The sequence below is a fragment of the Brachycentrus maculatus genome, unplaced genomic scaffold (assembly GCF_059751285.1).
Source record: "Brachycentrus maculatus isolate JH-2025_06_01 unplaced genomic scaffold, ASM5975128v1 h1tg000039l, whole genome shotgun sequence".
Lineage (NCBI taxonomy): Eukaryota > Metazoa > Arthropoda > Insecta > Trichoptera > Brachycentridae > Brachycentrus > Brachycentrus maculatus.
This window is the reverse complement of record NW_028280793.1, coordinates 3,082,585-3,103,943: the sequence shown is the minus strand read 5'-3', so window position 1 is coordinate 3,103,943 and position 21,359 is coordinate 3,082,585. Positions and strand designations below refer to the sequence as shown.

Below are 21,359 nucleotides of genomic sequence, written 5' to 3'. Positions count from 1 at the left end.
ATAAATTATACAATATTTTATTTTTGTCTCATCTTCTGAATGAGGCCCTGTTGAAGATGTATGATACAGAACATCGGCGGGGATGCTAATACAGCCTCAATCTGTTTTATTGGCCGACCAGTAACGTTCATTATGTTGTGTTATAATCCGAACGCAGTATACTCCTACATGTTGTATTGTCCATACTTGTCTGTTTTGAGACGCGCGGATAAACTTTACGATCAGATGATTTGATACTAATTGCTCCGTGATATTGGCGCGAGCATTATATGTTACACACGCATATCGCATGTTTTGAACCGAGATGTGAAAAAATCACTCTTCGTAGTGTTATATTAACTATGATTAAACAAGAATTCATTTCTAAACATATATTTATCAGCCCATTACAGATCTACAATGTATTATACGTTATAAGTAACATGCAGTGTAGGGAATCAATAAAAAACAATAATACAATAGTCGTCTTCTTTTTTCTTTTAACCCTCATCTACACAAGACAGAGCATAGGGCACTGGACCGAATAGAAGTGCACAGTGTAATAATCATTAAATATACATACATAAATGCAAGATGATTAACTTAAAGTAACGAAAATGATTTCAATGTTATAGGTATCTCAACCTGATACAATATATCTTTCGTTTCTTTTCATACGAAAGAAGTTGGAAGTCTGAATATCTCAAAGATTTTTTATAAGCCATGGGATGCTCAGACTTCCATCTTCTTTAATATAAAGAGGAACGATAGATGTTTCATATCAAGTTGAGACACCTATAATATTGACATCTCACTCGTAGGGTGAATGATTCAGTGTCTGATATAATAAAATCATAAATATTGAAGATGATTTTGTCACTGTTTTGAGAATATTTAAATAATAACCCTGTTTACACAAGCTATTTCGAGAACGAGTATACAACCCTGATTGCCTTAACCATTTTTTTAATATTTTAAAAATTATTTTATTTATTTATTTTTCCGACGTTTTATCCATTATTTCAGGGACTGAATAAAATGGCGACTGAAATGTCGGCAAATAAAATGAAAATCAGTTTTAATCCGTGCAAGTAGAATTTTATTATATGTTATCATTTTTCATATTATTTATTATTTTCTTTCCTCATATCTTTACCTAATGATAACCAGATAATACTGCAAAAAATTGATGCAATGTTATATTGATAATAAACTATATTCTAACAATTGCGTATGTTGCCATTGTAGAGTAATATTGAATTATCTCATTTTTATGATTCAATCGAATATCAAAACATGATTTTTATTTTACTTTATAAACTAATTATTTTCTATTTTTAAACCTTTTATTAAATTTTATTAATGACTTAATTATAACCTTATTAATTATATATTTACTTACGAAGACATTTCTGAAAAAATAATTACCTTGTTTGAATTCTCACGAAACAAAATAAGATATAATTAAAAACAATAATATGTATATCTCATTTACTAACTATGCTATTTTTCCTTCCTAGATGCTGCTTATGGCCGGAAATTCCTCGAAGGTATGTAAATTTTAATCATATACATTATATAATATGTACTTTAAACATGATTGTTTTTGTTTTAATTTGAATAATTGACCGTGTCAAATTATATTTCTTACATCAAACAATACGTGTACCATATAATTATTTTTAAATATCTTTTGATATTATTTTTAATGGGCAAAACAACTAAAAAATCTTACTTCGCATATGTTTTTCACTCATTAAAGTTGGTGATTAATTATTAATATTTGGAAGTCTGTGTATTAACAGGGCTTACGACCTGTCATCGGCTTCATGGAAATGTCAATAAACATACTTTATGGAAACGTACATAGAACTAAATCATACTAGAACTAGATCCAAAACACAGAAACACATCAAACAAAACCTAACAAACCACTAAGTGGAGACAACCTATATTTGTGAATAAGCTTTTGGACACACTCAAAATGTTATCAATATCATGATTCTATATTTGACTACCAACCATAAGTTTTCGGGTTCGATAGCCGATGAGGTCGATATTAAAATTAACCCTAGCGTGCAAAATAAATTCAAGAAATATATATTTTCAATTGGTCTGGGTATTAGTGATGTATTTTTCACTATTTACCTTACCTTACCTTACTATCCTACCTGCAAGATAAGTGTCTAATATAGGCTTTCGGGGCATTACTTTTAAATTAAAGAATTGATTAAATTAAATTATTTAATAATATTTTTAAGGTAAATATTTTGAACATAAAAAAAATTAAAATAAAATATTTTTCATTCATTAAGGCTTTTTTTTTTTAAACAAGTAGTGTCTTTTCACGCGTCATCCTATTTTTTCATTCCTTAGACACACACTAAAGTCAATAGATACTTTTTTTTAAATATTAATTTTGAAAAAAAATCTAGACTGTCAATAAAGCGAATATTCCACGAAGTAATTCAAATATCATAAACCTCCTCCTCTCCGCCCACCCCCGCCCTGCCCGCAGCATCCGATCTCAGGTCCCTCTCCACTGGAGACCTTTCGAGAATCAATTTGAATAGCTGAGATTAATTGAATTTATATTTATTTATGCCCCCGACTGTAGTTACCGATCCTCTCACACGAGATATCGGCGGGACGGCGCGGGACCATTATCCCCCATCGCCGCATCGATATGAGTCCATCTGCACATGTTGAAACTGGACTCTTACCAAACCACTCGCACACCACGTTTTCAAATAAAACGTTATTTTACTTGAGAGTTTTCAAATAAATTTGTCAATGAATATCGGATGGAATAGTAAAATAACAACTGATTAAATTATAAGCTATATGTCAAAAAGTATAAATAACAACAGGTCTAATGTTTAAAAAATTCATCTATCTTAATTATATTTCAACTGCTCTAGCGCCTAGATTTTAAATTCAACTTTATTTTAGTTTACGAGTTTTCAAATAAATTTGTAAAATAACTGGTCGAATTGTAAGCTATAAGTTATAAAATGTAAATAACAACAGGTCTTATGTGTAAAAAAATCATGTTTCTTAATTATATTTCAACTGCTCGAGTGCCTAGATATCAATTTCAACGTTATTTTATTCAACAAGTTTTCGTATAAATTTGTAAAGTAACTCGTAAAATTGTAAGCTATAAGTAATAAAGTATAAATAACAACAGGTCTTATTTTAAAAATCTTCATGTACCTGTCTTAATTAAATTTCAACTGTTCAAGCGCCTAGATTCAAATTCTATGTTATTCTTTTTCCTAGGAGTTTTCAAATAAATTTATCAATGAATATCGTATAAAATGGTAAAATAACTTATCAAATTACAAGTTACAAAGTATAAATAACAACAGATCTCATATTAAAAATCTTCATGAATTTAACTACTCGTATATTTTCAACTGCTTGCGCGCCTAGATATCAAATACAACATTCTTTTAATTCTAGTTTTCAAATAAATTTGTCAGTGAATATCGAAATTAGCCGATTAAAAAAACCGTTTTGATTTTTATGCAATTAAGTTGTTCAACCTGGTTCCATTATCCATAACGTAATTTTAAAAAAAAACTAGGTACATAGAAATGAGCTATTCACAAATTAAATTGAAGGTGTCGCATCATTCGGCCATGTCGCATTTGATTGCATATAATAAACAATTTTCTTCAATATAATTTTTTAATAAGTATGGAAAAACTCAGTGATAAGGCATTATTGTAATTTGTAAATATATATGTTCCAAAAAATAAACAAATAAATAAAGTTTTACCTCGTCATTTAGTTCAAATATTGTTGAAAATTTAACAGCCTACAATATGGCTGTTAATTCATCTGCTGATAGTTTTTGTATCTTATTACACTATGGACCCGGAATTATGTATGAAATTACATAACGCCTAATAAATATAGTTCAATATACGTGTTAACATTACTTTTCATTAATACTTTGAAGGTTGAAGTGCATAAGCAAAAACGTAAATTTTTCATGCATTACTTTAATTTTAATCTAGTTTTACTCTAGTAAACAAATTAATGAGGCAAATGTGATTGGTAAAAATAGTAAAGGGAGATTGGCGACAACTTGGTATAATCAAGAATTTCAAATACTTGAAGTTGTCTAGTCGGGAGTCGGAGTAATCGGGGGGGTATGTATGAGGAAGAATGAACGTGGAAGAGGAATGCTCTCCAAGAACAACAGTTTAGTCTCTTTTTTGGAGAGGAACAGCGTAACTAGTAGAAATGTCTAGCATATAAATTTAATTATATATATTTGAACAATGTTAAATAAATAAATATAAAAATGTGGCAGAATGAATGCATTGCAAAAAAAGATAATTTTTATTTTATTCACAACATTTTGAGTGTGTCCAAATACTTGGTTTTCTGGATTTCTCCACTTTGGAGTTATTTTACAATTTGACAACTAAAGGTCTCTGCTAAATAAAAGCTTTTTAAATCCAATCTTAGAAAGCTGTTGTGAACTCGATTATGAAACGTCATGAGATTGATGGATATGTATAATTTCTAAGAAATTGAGTTTTGTGGTTGGCAATCATGGGTAGAGTGGTGCATATTACACTTGTGTAAAGTGATCAAGTGATCACTCAACCAGCCTATGACTTACCTAAGCCCTGTTAATACTTACACTGCCATATTCTTCCTCATCTATGTTGAAATGTCAACAACAAATAAGTTTGATAAAGCGATGAAAACTTTTTACAAAGAGTTATTTTTCTTTACTTTTGTTTTCTATTATTCTGTAAATTCCACTGAGTCACAACAAAAACTATTCGAGTTTAAAGCTACCGGCTAGTTGGTAACTATGAATGGACCGACCTTCAAACATCACGGTATTTATTTATGGTAAATCAAATCTAATGACGCCGGCTACGTCAAACAAATTGCTGTGTAAAAAATCTTCAATAATAATCAAATTACTGTCTGGGTATATTTATGGCATTCACTATACCTAGTGAGGAATAGCGAGGAATAACTATACACAGTGTCTGATATGTTTGATTTTCTTTTTTTTTTCAACTATATAAAATTTCGACTCAATGTATTGAGGACTTATTGATTTTTTTCTGCAACAAAAACGCTGATTTTCGGCAATGAAATGAACTGATTTTTACAACATAATAACCATAATTTGTATGCCACATTAATTCTCGGGTTTTAGCTCTGACCACGCGTTGATGTATTTTACATAAAACTTTTGTATAAGACTGGTGTTTTCAGTAACGATGAAACCCGGTCACTGGTCAAATAAAATTAAAATGGGATAAAACATAAAGCTGTTGTTTTATTATGTAAAATAAAGTTCCACCAAGAAATGTCAATACAAAACTTAAATCTAATGTGTGTCATAAACGAAATATTATTTTTTTTTATTTTATTTTTTTTTCTTAGTGAATACTACAGTTTCTTATTATGAGACGTATTTTGATGTTTTCAGCATCATCATCAAATACCGTTTGTAAACTCTAGTCTAAATTTTAGAGTTGTGATCTTGGGACGTTGAAAGATGAAGAGCGGGTGGAAGCAGTTTCTTTTTTTTATTAGTAGGGAGTAATAAGTCATTTAAAAAATTGGTAGTATTTAAATGTAAATTACTAATAAAATATCGATAGATATTACCACGAAGTAACTGCCGAATCAATTAATGAGCTTTTTTTTAACTGAGGGCGAATTTTATTTTATTGCTCGAATTGAATCGCCATTTAATTCATCCTTAAAAATTTCACTTGTACTTATCATTATCATACGCAGGTTGACATGTCTTGAAACATGAACCAATTAAATAATATCAATTCCAAATCACGACATGCTTTCTAACGCTGCGAGTAAAAGGGTCACATCATAAAAAAGGAATTCAGCCGTATCATTGGAGATAGTTGGAACTTTTTGATACTTTGTTCTCTCGTATTCTACGCGGTGTCGATCTTACTAGCGTGTGAGTTGAACGTGCATGCAATATGATGAATGTACCGACAAGGGCGGTGTCTTTTGACCGAATCTCTAGCACACAGCTTCCCAAAGTATGTAACCAATGTTTATTTTTACTTTTCAAACTGTGGTATTATTTATCTATCGTTGACTGTTATTTTTAACAGCAATATTTTTAATCGATATAGAGACATATCTATTTTAAGCAATTTTTTAAATATTGATAGATCAATAAGGAAGAAGAAAAATATTGAAATATGGGTATATACAGGACTTCCAACCTCTCATAAACCGGTTTAAGTGATTACTTTATACGCGTGTAACATTGACCATTCTACCCGTGATTGACAACCATATTACTCAAATTTCGGAAATTGTATGTATCCTTCAATCAAGACCTTCTTTCAAATGCGAGTTCCATATACCATCTGTGGTTAATCTGAATTGAGTTAACTTTTTTTTTATCAGAGTCCCTCATGAAATGTATATAAAATACTTCCCGAATAATTTGATACATGGGGAGACGCCGTGAAAAATATTTACTAAACTTTTATTTTGACCAGTTATTTTATTCATAATATTTTGAATGATTTTGAATAGTTTCTTTCTCAGTAGTATTTAGTCTTGAGGAAGAACAATATAATGTTATAAAAAGATTTTTGAAGATTTTTAAACGTAAAACCTGGAGTTATTTTTTATATTAAAAGTATAAGACTTGACCCCGAATAATTGTAGTTTTTTTATGATACCTTGCTTCAATGCAACGTTATATACAAACTGATTCCAGTTAAAATACTAACAACATTATCACGTTTAGATTTGATAAATTCCCGCGATACTCAGATTCATGGAAATCTATTAAAATTAAAACTGCCTACATTCCTTAACAGTTAATACCTTATAAGAAGCAACGAGGGGATGTTTAATCAATATTTTCAAATAAAATAGTATTCACAATTCAACTTGTAATTCTCCCTTGTGAATCTATTTATAGATGGTGTTTTTTTTTTTAGATTTCCATATATTATACAGCTTGTAGCTTATTTTCCAAGACTTCCTATACTTTTTTATATTATCTTGTATACAAATTATGCTCACATAAGTGGTATATAGCGATTGCATTATCAAGCTTTATGTTCTTCGATTGCAGCTTTATTAACTTTTTATGCACATCTTGAAATGAATATCTTGTTAACTATATTGAATAAGCGAGTATCACGGTATTAAAAATATTCCGCGCTAAACGAAGCCGTAAAGGAATAACAATGAATCTCATCAACATAGTGTAATTGTATGCAGAGATCACATTGCATATCTACACAATGCTCATCGAAAGATTTACGAGGAACAAATATAAATAAAATGAAAAATCAACTCAAATAAAATATTTTAATGTTGTTTTCAGCGATGTTTATGGTCATGGGACGCGCGTGTGAATCTGATATTATTATATAATTGAATTGTTTTAAAATGAGATGCCTTTGTATCTTAATTTATATCGTTAAATTCATGAACAAATTACGTTGATTATCATACCAGAAATACAAAAGTTTAGAAGAGCGAATCAAATGCACTTAGGACGATGTGGGATTTGTTTTATAAAATAATTGTTCAAAATTCTTTTTCACCATAATGTATTTCATTATTACCTACTGATATGTACACAGGGTAAAGTGAATATTAACGATTTTCTCCTTTCAAAAACATCAAAAGATTTTTAACCTTACTGCTTCAATGCATGATATCATGCAATTAGGCTAGAATTATTCTCAAATAAATAAAACCTAGTAACTAATCAACCATCACGTCACTTTCCACAGCGGTAGACAGAGAGAATAAAACCCCATATCACTCTGTCTTTGCTATAACAAAAAAAAACCTTCCACATTTTTGCACCTCATCATACATATCCGCCGATTATTTCGACATCTGACCTGACCACTTTCAGGTATTTGAAATACTTGATCGAGTTTTCCTCAGTCTAAAAATATGACTTTAATTATAGGTGATATTGATGCGCCGCGAATATAATTATATTCGACGAAGAATACAATATCTTGATACAATTTAATACGCATAATTGTTCTACAATTAAGTATACGTAGCAACACATTATTCTTATATTGTATACATTGTGTATATTTTCCAACTATTAATTACTTTTAAGCTCGCTTAGGGTGCAATTTTGACGCGGTTTCTCTCAAACAAGTTAATATTCACTATGCAGCTAAATATTCTGGCTCAAGTTCTTTCGAGAAAATTCTTAATTGGGTTAAAATACAACACATTTAGTGTTAATTAAAGCACCTAAAATTTTACGGCTTTATGCTAAGAACTGTTAAAATAATGCAATATATTTTTTTATTGACCAATAATATTTCATTTTTGAGGTGTATCACCCATGGTTCCGAATTGCATTGTATATTTGAATATATGAATAATAAACATCAGGTCTGAATACAAATTTAATAATAAAATTTCAGTGTTTTTATGTGGTTTAAGTAAGTATATTTGATCTAACAATGAATTTTTTAATGGGTCCTTCCCAAGATTTAAATGATTCGGAACATTAAATCTCTACCCATTTATCGTGTTGATATTGCTCTCACCACCACTGAAATATTATTGTCTCAAAGCTGTATTTTAATGGTTAAAAAACATGTATTCTTTAAATATATTTCTGAACAATATTTTGAGTTTGGTCAAATTCACAAATTCTGGGTTTCTCCACTAAGAATATATTTATATTGAAATCTCAACAAAGATGAAGAAAAATATGGAAGTTTGCGTATTTACAGGTCTTATGACTAGTCATAGGCTGGTTAGGTGCACACTTTATATACGCGTAACATTCACCATTCTACTCTTGATTGACAACCACATTACGACGAACTTATATTTATGCTTTAATTGACCACTTCTTGCACATGTTTCTTCTTCGGCACCGTCTATGGTTAAGAACACTATGTTTTTTTAATTAGTAAATACTTTTATGACCTTCGGCACCGTCTATGGTTAAGAACACTATGTTTTTTTAATTAGTAAATACTTTTATGAAATAAAGGTAAGATTTTTCGTGAATTATTTTACATGCTAGGAAATGTATAAACCAGTTAAATATCATTAATCAGTTGTTTATTCAGAATATTCAAATCTTCATTTACAAATTGTCGGTTTGTTTACAGGTTGGAGTTATGTAAAAAAATATATTTCAAATTCTTTCATTAATTGAGTCGGCAGTCACTTTGTGGTAAAATCTATCCATTTTTAATTAATGTTTTACTTAGTATACATACGGTGTTTGAAAATGATGCGGAATGCATCGAAACACGTGTCACAGTAGATTTTAAGAAATAGTGGTATTTACTAAGTAAAACATTAATTAAAAATTACAAATTCTTACTTATTAATATATCTTATTTTTTAGATCAAAATAAGTGCCATATTCAAGACCTTTAACGCTGCAGCTTTCAAATTTATGATAATATGAATTTCATTCATTTAATTGTCACATTGTGGTAATCTCCATCCATTTTTAATTAGAATTTTACTTTTTTAGAAACAGTAATATTTACCAAGTAAAAAAAGTAATGTAAAACTTTAATAAAAAAAATCAAATATCCATGTTTGTACTAATGAATTACTTAATGTATTCATGTATGTACTCTTAAATGTACTGGATAGTATTATGCAAACTGCTTGTTCGTTAAGGCACTCTATGTCAAAACACATCTAAATAGAACTACTGTATCTGTATTTTTATAATATTTTTGTATCTTATTTGTAACGTATCAATTTGCATATTTTCGATAGTATTTTTAAATTAAACAGAACATATTTTTACACTTAGATATTATAAAATGTTGAAGATTTTGATTGGATAACAAACAGAATGAATTGGGGCTATATGGTAAAGTTAGGGATTTAAATTCAAAAGATCATGATTGTATTATGATTCCGTAAAAATATATTTCAAAATCATCCATCCACTCCGTGAACTCTAGCGTTAAATTTTATAATCCAAATATTATTTGTGAGTTTTATTTAAGGGGTAAAAAAGTAATATTTCATCTTTGCCACCATTTATTATCAGCAACAAAAAACTATTTTATTTTTTCACATCTCATCAAAGCCATCTCAACACACTTTTCTTAATTTTATCAATAGTGCTTATCTCAGCCTTGCATTACTTCATTTTAAGTAAATTATTGTTATTATTTCAGCTGTTATGATAGTAAAGTGCTGAAACTATAAATTTTCCTTAATAATTTATAATTTCAAAATATTGTCTTCATTTTCTACTATTTTACTGCTTCATAATTTTTTCTCGTGATTATTTCATTTTTGATTATTAGATATAGATTTTTTTTCAATTTACTTTGTTACAATGTCTGAATACTATAACTTTGGTCCCCAAATATTATAAACGATATCTGCAGTTTTTCGTTTAAATAAATTTTTAATTATTGAACCGTTCCAGGAAATAATTGTTTTTTTTTCAAATAGACGCCGGCTACATAATTTGTATAAAAAACTGGTTTCCCCTCCTAAGTAATTCATTGCAAAGCATTTGCGGTTTAGACCGGTTCAAGTTAATTTTATTTTACGGTGGGTTGTCCGAAACCTAAGGGTTGGTTAGATTTGTTTATCCCCTTCGGCTCACCTGTTTTTTTAGACTTCCTTTTTTAAAACCCTCATTCGCAGTCAAAAAAATTGACGACTTCAATATTAATTTCATTTTATTGTATTCAGTAATTATTGAATAGTGTTTCGGGTGTAAGATTTTGTTTGCTTGTTCAAATGGTGTAGGATTGGATAATTTTTATACATAAAGGTATCTGTTAATTTAAAAAAAAAAAAACAGAAAAAAACAACAATAAGTAACAGCCGCTACACCCTCTAATTCTTTCAACCATATTTATTTTATCTGAGATATCAATATAAATAATCGCTTAATCTAAACAAATCAGATTTTTAAACCAAGGGTTTGATACACTTACAGTATTGTTAATGAATAACTGGTCAAAATATAAGTTATATGTGATGTTATGATTGAAAATGATGTTTTCAGGCGTCTTTTCGTATTTAAATTAATTCTAAAAGAATCTTGCATACATAACATAAATGTATATACTACTTTTTTTTTAAACTTACTAAATTCATCAGTAGATGGTGCCCAAGAAATAGCAATTGCAAGAACTTACACATCGCTACTATTACCCTTCTCCTCTCCGATAGTAATCCATTTCTGTTCTATCTTCATTTTATTTTACATATAACAGTAATTGTAAAGCTGTACAATTCATGAATAAATAAAATAAAAAATATATGAATTCTTTATCCTAAGCTTTTCCAGTTATGTCACCTACATCTCATCCAATATACATATATTCTACTCCTACATCCATGAATCTGGAGTGCAGAGCTGATCACCCTACCATCTTATAATTAACGATCACTTGACACCGCATCCATCCAGTTCGGTGCCTTTTGAACCATTTGAATGCCAATAATTCCCAGAATAAACATTGTCTAAAATTATGAGTGTAATAAGTCTTCGGAATATTAATCAGAAAATTACTTTCTTAATAATCATTTGAAAAAGAAATTATCTCTTCGTAATCTCAATACATATTTTAAATCGAATTAAATAAAATTAAATATTGTCGAAATCTAGCGAAATTGTAGTGGATCACGAGAATTGGTCGTGCGGAAAATATCGATCTGACGATAAAGCGCTTAATAAAAAGCTCCATTCGAAACAAACCCATTTTTTATCGTCGTTCCGTTTCATGATTTTACGTTTATAAATAGAAATATTATGCCGTTTTTATTGATCTTGTCAAAAAACGTATTATATTTTATTATTATTTAACAGATGTACCTAACGTTCAATTTTCGATAGCGTAAAATATAATTTAAAAAACTGGATTGTCTTATTTTTAGTGAGAGATCGGTAGTGCACCTAGATAATTAGATTTTTTATAAAGTATTTGCTGGTGAAATTTTTTACACGTCAATTTAAAAATATTTTGTTCACTCAATTATTCACCCAAATACAGTTATTATCAATCAAATTTCATTAATTTTTATTGTTTTATAATTAACTTAGAAAATATCTATTTTTAACTTTATAAAATACTTCAACAATCATGAATGAAACTGCTAGATTTACGTTGAAAACCGTATCCAATTTTCTGCCGTGGCATTTTAATTTTCTATACTTCTCCAAACAAATGGACTTATCTTTGTTATAAAAAATGTTTTTGAAAGGAAAATACATCTAATAAATGATGCAATTATTTTCTAACCAATTAATAGATAACAATAACGTAGAAATCCCAAAAAATATTAATTCGAAAAGTTATAAACTAAAACATTTTGAAGCTATACAAATTTATACTAATAAATTAATAAACCTATGACAACCGATATTACAATGACTAATTCCTCCCCCCTATTATCTATGTTCCCATTGATAATAATAACACATAATCAAATATAATATAACAGCTTCTACCCATCTTCATCCTTCAACGTCCCAAGGACATAACTCTAAAATCGAGACCTATCTTCAGATGCAGTATTTGAAAATGATGAAATGCATCGAAACACGTGTAAAAATAAATTTTAAAAATTGGTATTAACTGAGTAATGATAAACAACTCACCCAATTGTACAAATCACCACATTGTTCTTACGTAAAAAGTGTGGAACGTGTACAAAGTCTGACCATCTTCCAATCACTTCAGAAACGATTAAGGGAATACTAAAACGAAATGCAACCAAACCTTTAAATCTTACTCATTATAACATCTTTAAGTCATCTGAGAAACCCATCCCTATTCTTCATTACCTCACCTGTAAAACAAATGCTTTTTTCTCAAGTTTCGTGGGTTGTCCGCTATTCGACTCATAATTGTACGCTTTTATAAAAAACACGCTTTTTAATTAATGTATGTAAATATTTAAACGATTTTCTAACGTAATTTTCTATTCCTTCTCATTATTTACCACACGTCAATATTTGTAACACTTCTTATCGTAATGAGAAATTTCTACATTTTAATATAATAAAAGTCTATTAACCAAAGTAATTATGTGCATATAACTCGATAATTTAGTCTTGGTACTTTATTTTGACATTTTGGTCCCAAGTATTAGTATTGTGATAAATATAAGCAGCAGCTTTTATCGCACATTTAATTAAGGCTAAGCGCTTGAATTATTATAAAAATATTTATATAATTTTTCAAACAATGCTGCCTGATGGTTTGTCAAGGGAGATATAGTTAAACTAACAATTTTGAAGTTAAAATTAACTTACCAACGCTGTTTACTCAACAATCGGTCATAAAATTTACAATTTTATGAAAATTGTTTTGCCTAAACTATGTTTATCGTATAATTAACCGTCTTTATAGGTAAAGCGGGTTCATTATTATGATTAGATATACCATAAAAAACATTACTTTTAATTTAGACAAGATCAAAAGACTGTGCATATTTATTAATTAATATTCTTGTTTGTTTATGTTTATTCAAATTTTTAATAACACGTTAGCGGTAGAGTCTACACAGAACACTGCACACAGTCACTTTTCCGCTAAAAGTGTCCGCCATTTACATACTCATGTTTCGTAATATTTTCATTTCATTATTTCTATTTTTATAAATACATGTGGCACCGTATTGGTTTACTATCAACACAAGACTGTTTTAACCGTAAATATCATGATGAATAAAGCTTTAATTCAACATATTAACCGTGTCCACCCACGCGTTGCTATGGCTAAGTCTGATTGAATGAAAAAGATAGAAAAGAGAAAACACATATTTTTAATTTGTTTAATTTCAAAATATTGTTTGTTTGAATACAATATTTGAGCAGATGTCAAGAAACAAGCTGCCCGCTACGAGCAACATTCAACATTCAACATTCACCGCTGTTACGTTCAACAGATGGCGCTGCCATTGAGTTGAAGAAAAGAGAAGAAAAAAAACAACTGTTTTTCAAAATAGCATATTTTGACTCTCGCAGGTATATAAAATACTTTCGTATTTTAAGGCAACGTTTTCAAAATTACAAAGCAACCGCTAAATAACATTAGAAGCTTTAATGTTTTGAACCAACTTACATTGGCACTTTTATTTATGAAATAATTTCAGTCAATTTTAAATTTTTCATCAATAAATTAAGAAAATTCAGAAAAGCTTGTTATGTTTCCATGCCAATATCCATATATTCCATATAATATAAAAGCTGTATTCGCCTTAACCATAAACGGTTAGTTTGTATTTAATTAAAACCTAAATTCAGATGATATAACACTGCTAGGCGTCTCTGGCTAGTTTAATACAAAATACCAAATTTGTACATTCAATTGAGACATCACTCGTATTGCTTTTAGGTATCCCAAAGAGTATTCACAACTCACCGAGCACAATATCCAAGTCCTGGCTGTAATGGATCAAATAATTTAAATAGATCTCCGCTTTGTGGAGAGCCGCCATTAGAATCTCGTACAACTTGTGATGAACAATGCCCGTCAATGAGGTTTTCATTTATTCCATATCACTGACGCTTATCGGCCATCTTATCTGATACCATCGGGTTATGATCTCCTATTAAAACGATACTGAATGGGTTTCATGGCACACAGTATACTGTACTTCTTACATTTTACTCACAATGGGCAGGTGAATGATTCGTCAATTAGTTATTGAAATAGAGTTCATTCCGAGGCTTATTAATACCACATCGGGAATCATTTCAAGATCGCTACATCGATTTCTTTGCTTTCAATATCACCAGCTGTGAGTTGGTTTTAGTGATAACATAATTTCACAAATAAATACGTCAGATTTAAGCATTCTTTTACACCTGAATAACAAAAACCATAATAATTTTGAATACTTTATATAACATACTTTATATGCCATTTTCGTAAAATACTACCTCAAAAGCGCTTTACTGTGTTTGAATTGGGGTAAAGGAGATAGTGGAAACGATTTACCAAACAAATGTGTTTTTAGTATTTTTTTCCTAAAAATCATCTCACTCTCACTATTTCTAACTACCGGGGGAAGATTATTCCATACCATTAATCCCTCAACAGCAAAGGCACGCTCGCCAAATTTAGTGCGCTGGTTGCGAGCTAGAAAGATCACTTTACCCATAGCGGTTGCCGATTGCAGCGTGAGACGTCTATCAATCAATTTGTCTGGAATACACAGCTGTTTTAGATACTCTAGGGCCATATTATGTATCGATTTATACATAAATAGAAAGAGTTTATACTCAACCCTTTCGGGAAAGCGTAAAAACGCAGTTTGTGATGTGACTGAATTTAGAAATTCCAAAAATTTGTCTCGCTGCAGCGTTTCACACTGATTGCAATCGAGTCATTTTAATATCTGGTGTACCCGTATATTTTATTTACAATAATTGAATCTAGATATAGAACAACTAACGCATCTATCAATTGACAGGCAGAATTAACTGGCAGATTCTTGCAAATCCTTAGCTGATAAAAACAAGTATTGAAATACTTTTCCAAATTGTTTTAACACCTGCAGACACGTACATACTTAAAAAACCTTTACCAATATTGTAAGTTTACAAAGAACATAAAACTGTCCGTTTATATTCTAAACACACGTATTTAATTAGACTTTTATTTTAGTAATATTATAAAAATCAATAACCACGATTTTTCTCTCAGTGCCAAATGGTGCATAAACTTTCATTTAGAATTTAAATTGACAGGCAGGGGATATTTCTTTCGCCTTGAATCGAATTTATTGCAATAACATCATAAAATAAAAATTGAAAAAAATATTAACGTATTTCAAAAGGCTGTTTTCTTTTACATTGTCTGCGTATATAGTTATGCATAATTTAATGTTTTATATCAATGCAGTGTTATCTTGATCTTGGACATAATCGTGGAAGGAAAGGCGATCGCTCTTGAGCTTGAAATGCTAGTCCAATTAGATATATTATATTGAGTAGTGTGGTTGTCACTCATGGGTAGAGAATTGGTGAATGTTACACGTGTGTAAAATGATCACTTAAACCAGCCTGTGATGGTCGTAAGCCCCGTAAATGCCCAGACTTCCACATTCTTCTTCATCTGTGTTCAGAAATCCAAAAAAATATATATTATAACCTAAAGAATCGAATTCTAATATTTTGCACAATTTCACATTCTCCAATGGTTTCTTGGTAGAAAAAATGTAAAAAATAGAAAATTTCAAAGCAATATATAAAATGATAATTTTTTTCGTCAGTTATTTCCTAAATTTTATTGTGAATATTCTTTTTGCAATCTTTAAAAAAATATTCTAAATTTATTTGAATGTGCATTCTTGAAATGTTTGTGTTTGATGCTATCTTGTCTAGCGTACCATTTTTGTTTACAATGAAGAGAAATTTTTATTTTAATAATTAAAGGGTTCGTTATTATTAAGTGGTACATTAATTTCCAGAAACATTCATAACATCCACCCGTTAAAGTCCATTAAATGTACTTAAACTATGTTTAACATGCAACTTGTCTAATTAGAGGTCGATAAGAGCATTTTAATTATGAAAAATCACATTTTGTTACTATAATTGTACTTAGTTACCCATTTGTTACTTTAAACCCTATGGTTGGTGTTTAAATCCTAATTTTAAATTTGTTATAATTTTTAAATGCGTTTATAAAGACGACCCAAAAATATCGCCAAAGACAATCCAGTGTCTAAAAAGAGGCGCAGGATAAAAATTAAATGATGACATTAATTAATTCACAATATTTTGATTGTGTTCAAATCCTTGTTCACTAATCTGTGTTTCTCCACTACGAAGTAATTTATATTGGCATCTCAACATAGATGAAGAAGAATATGGAAGTCTGGGCAATTGCGGGGCTGACGACCGCCATAGGCTGGTTTAAGTAATCACTTTACACACGTGTAACATTCACCAATTCTACCTATTATTGACAACCACACTACTCAAATTCTTGGAAGTTCTACATATATGAACCCATTTCGAAACACTGTTCTTGAATCACTAGAACTTCACTATAGACATCTATTGGTGAGATGGAAAATATGATGAGATGTCTACAACAAAAAAACTCATAATTAGAGATAATCCTTGATTGTGAACAAATATTTGGACACACTCAAAATGTTGTTAGTAAATCGATAGTTAAATAATAATTTTTACATTTGACAAGTAATTAAATTTACAACAGTAATCTGTACCCATAAGCATTGGTCATGCTTTCAATGGTGTACTTGATATTCCGTATAAATATATACGTAATATTATGACTTGAATATTTTATGACGTTTTATCGTAATCCCCGATCTAGTACACTTCCTCGTTTCCTGCCGTTTGTCTTCTGCTCCAGACACGCGCATCGTGTACAAACAGTTTAATATAATACCTTCATTACAATTTGGGGAATTTTGTTGAATTTATCTGTCTATTATTTCATGCACAATTCCCCTTATTTCTTCTTCGTGGGTTAGAATCTGTTTTATGATTGATTTGATTCCTTCATGGTCATTTTTATCCTCCACTCTTTTCCTATGCTCTTCTGTTTCGAACACGCGCATCATGGACAAACAGTTTAATATAATACCATCATTATAATTTGGGGAATTTTGTTGAATTTATCTGCCTATTATTTCATATACAATTTCCCTTATTTCTTCTTCGTGGGTTAGAATCTGTTTTAAGATTGATTTGATTCCTTCATGGTCATTTTTATCCTCCACTCTTTTCCTATGCTCTTCTGTTTCGAACACACGCAGCATGTACAAACAGTTTAATATAATACCATCATTATAATTTGGGGAATTTTGTTGAATTTATCTGCCTATTATTTCATGTACAATTTCCCTTATTTCTTCTTCGTGGGTTAGAATCTGTTTTAAGATTGATTTGATTCCTTCATGGTCATTTTTATCCTCCACTCTTTTCCTATGCTCTTCTGTTTCGAACACGCGCAGCATGTACAAACAGTTTAATATAATACCATCATTATAATTTGGGGAATTTTGTTGAATTTATCTGCTTATGATTTTATATACAGTTTCCCTTATTTAGTTCGTGGGTTAGAATCTGTTTTATGATTGATTTGATTCCTTCATGGTCATTTTTATCCTCCACTCTTTTCCTATGCTCTTCTGTTTCGAACACGCGCAGCATGTACAAACAGTTTAATATAATACCATCATTATAATTTGGGGAATTTTGTTGAATTTATCTGCCTATTATTTCATATACAATTTCCCTTATTTCTTCTTCGTGGGTTAGAATCTGTTTTAAGATTGATTTGATTCCTTCATGGTCATTTTTATCCTCCACTCTTTTCCTATGCTCTTCTGTTTCGAACACGCGCAGCATGTACAAACAGTTTAATATAATACCATCATTATAATTTGGGGAATTTTGTTGAATTTATCTGCTTATGATTTTATATACAGTTTCCCTTATTTAGTTCGTGGGTTAGAATCTGTTTTATGATTGATTTGATTCCTTCATGGTCATTTTTATCCTCCACTCTTTTCCTATGCTCTTCTGTTTCGAACACGCGCAGCATGTACAAACAGTTTAATATAATACCATCATTATAATTTGGGGAATTTTGTTGAATTTATCTGCTTATTATATTATATACAATTTCCCTTATTTAGTTCGTGGGTTAGAATCTGTTTTATGATTGATTTGATTTCTTCATGGTCCTTTTTATTCTCCACTCTTTTCCTATGCTCTTTTGTTTCAAACACGCGCATCATGTACAAAGAGTTTAATATAATACCATCGTTATAATTTGGGGAATTTCGTTGAATTTATCTGTATATTATTTCATGCACAATTCCCCTTATTTCTTCTTCATGGGTTACAATCTGTGTAATGATTGGTTTGTTTCATTCATGATCAGTCTGTACCCGTCTTTATCCACCGCTCGTCACTTCAAGTCGGCGTACTGCATCGTGTACAAACAGTTGATATAAACCATCATTATAATTTGGGGAATTTTGTTGCGTTACTTGAATATCTGCTTATTATTTCATATACAATATCCCTTAGAAACATGCGTTACAATCTGTGTTATGATTTGTTTGCTTCTTTCATTGACAGTTTTTACCTCCGCTCGTCTCTTCGACTCGGTGTACCCGCTACAGCGCTTGTCAGAGATAATTTGTTCCATGTAGGTTTAGATGAATTATAATTTAAGTTTTACTTGCTAAGAAGTTTTAATTGGTAATTTTTTTTAAATCGATTGTTACACATATTTAGATGTATTCTGCATCATTTTCAAACGCTCTGCGTGTTTCCGCGCACATTTTTTTTACAACACAATTTTGGAATTTGACGTTTTTTTAGAATACTTGTACATGAGTATATATTTTTTAATAATCGCTTTTTTTTAACTCCTTACGTTTCAATTAATTCTGTTTTTTTTTCAAAACAATGTATTTATTTAGAAGAAAAACTTATTTTTGAATACAAAACGGTGTTATGAGCAAAAATTTGATTACGTCAAATGTTACCTGGGTGAAAAGGAATTTTTTTATAATCGTTTTTGGGCTTAAAGATTTTTATGTCAAAAAGTCAACTTTAGTAGGTGCTAGAAATACTTAATATATGTACAAATAAATTCGTACCCTAATAAGAACATTTTAATGATGAATAATCACATTTTGTTACTATAATTGTACTTAGTTACTCATTAGTGCGTGATTAGCTTTAAATGACTGATTCTAAAAATCAAATTAAGTAACGACTTTTTTTAAAGAAGTCGTTATTTAATTCGGTTATTTTATTCGATTACCGTGTCTGAGGTGGAAAAAAACCATAAATGAAGACAGTTATTTCGTCCCTCTTATCTTCCGACAGTTGCTATGTGTTAGATGGAGATACAATGACCCCTCCCAGCTGGATACTTTATTAAGTGATGTCACGGACTCTTTGCGTTTATCTTACCCGGCGGTGGCGGTTCTAATCCCGGCGGTTACCCGTTTCTGTATTAATTTCAATATTCACACGCTACAATGAACTGGACTCTCATATATTATTCAGCACCGCGTATTATCAAACATGTGACTGGGCAAATATGATTTAGGCTCTCCTTGTATTAAACATTTTTACCCTTTAATTATAACCACCTCCGTAGTGTAATGGTCAGCACGCTCGGCAACCATCCTGGAGGTCCCGGGTTCGATTGCTAGGGGGGTCAAATAAATAAAAGTGATTTTTTCACTTTAAAATTTATTCAATATTACCCTGGACTGGTACCTGAAGCGGAGGGCTGATCACCTTTCCTTCATGTGTTTACGATCAAGATAACACTGCGTTTATATGATGCAGTGCCCTATGCACCATTGGAGTGCGGATAAGGGTTAGAGAGAGAGGGAGAGAATTATAAGTAAGGAAAATTTTATACAAATCAAAATACTCGATTATATGCATAATGGCTGACTCTACCTTGATTTACAGCATTTCCATAGAATAACACCACAATTTACTTTATCTAACATACCAACAAGCCACTTTCCCCGAGGGGTAGGTAGAGCGAATAGAATGCCACACCACTCTGTCTTTGAAAACGTTCTTCACCTCTTCCACATGAATGCATCTCTTCATAAATATCCATACCGACTGTTTTACATACTTTTTTGAATACTTAATAATGCCAATTTTTCCTCGGTCTTTTTTGCTTCTATTTCCAACTACATTTGTCTCATAAATTTATTTCACAGCACAATTTACAAAAAAAAAATTACACCACACCACTCCGTCTTAACTTCGGACACTATTCGCCTTTTCTACATTCTCCTCATGCATATCCATTCCGACTCCTGACCTGACTGCAGACCATCTCAACACACGAATTATATCGATAATTCATTATTTCCTTATTTCATCATTCAAACATCTATAAAGCATCTTTTTGCCGCACATTCGTCTGAGAGATCGCATTTAGACTGTATGCTTCCATCATAATTTTGCCAACTCCATGCTTCATTATCGGTACTTCATCGTTTACTGCCAGTTTAGATATCGCTGATTATCTGCCTATATACCACATTATCTGCGTATGTAGTTTTGAAACGTATTCTTGCTTTAATCGATTTTTAATAGTAGCTTTAGTTAAATAGTTATTGGTAAGAATTACATATGATTATATCCGTGACATGATTAATGAATGAATCGTATGAAGCGTAAACAGAATTAAATCTTGTGGAGGAACGTAACGTTTAAGGCCACATTATCAATAGACTGCAGCTTAATTTTCTTTAAACCCAGATAATATTAAAAGTTATTGTTTTTTTTTAAAACACCGTTTTTGTAATGAAAAAACAAATTTTTCTTAGAAACAAGAATATAGTTTTGAAAAGAAAAGAGTTGT

At 30.4% G+C, this 21,359-nt stretch overlaps 1 protein-coding gene across 1 annotated transcript in view; it reads left to right on the top strand.

Annotated features, from left to right (window-relative positions):
* LOC148312510 (uncharacterized) overlaps positions 1-21,359 on the top strand; it is a 180,765-nt gene that overhangs the window by 67,494 nt on the left and 91,912 nt on the right. Inside the window, exon 4 of the mRNA XM_088276704.1 lies at positions 1,500-1,529. Within this exon, the coding sequence (XP_088132830.1) occupies positions 1,500-1,529 (30 nt within the window). The remainder of the gene's footprint in view (positions 1-1,499; positions 1,530-21,359) is intronic.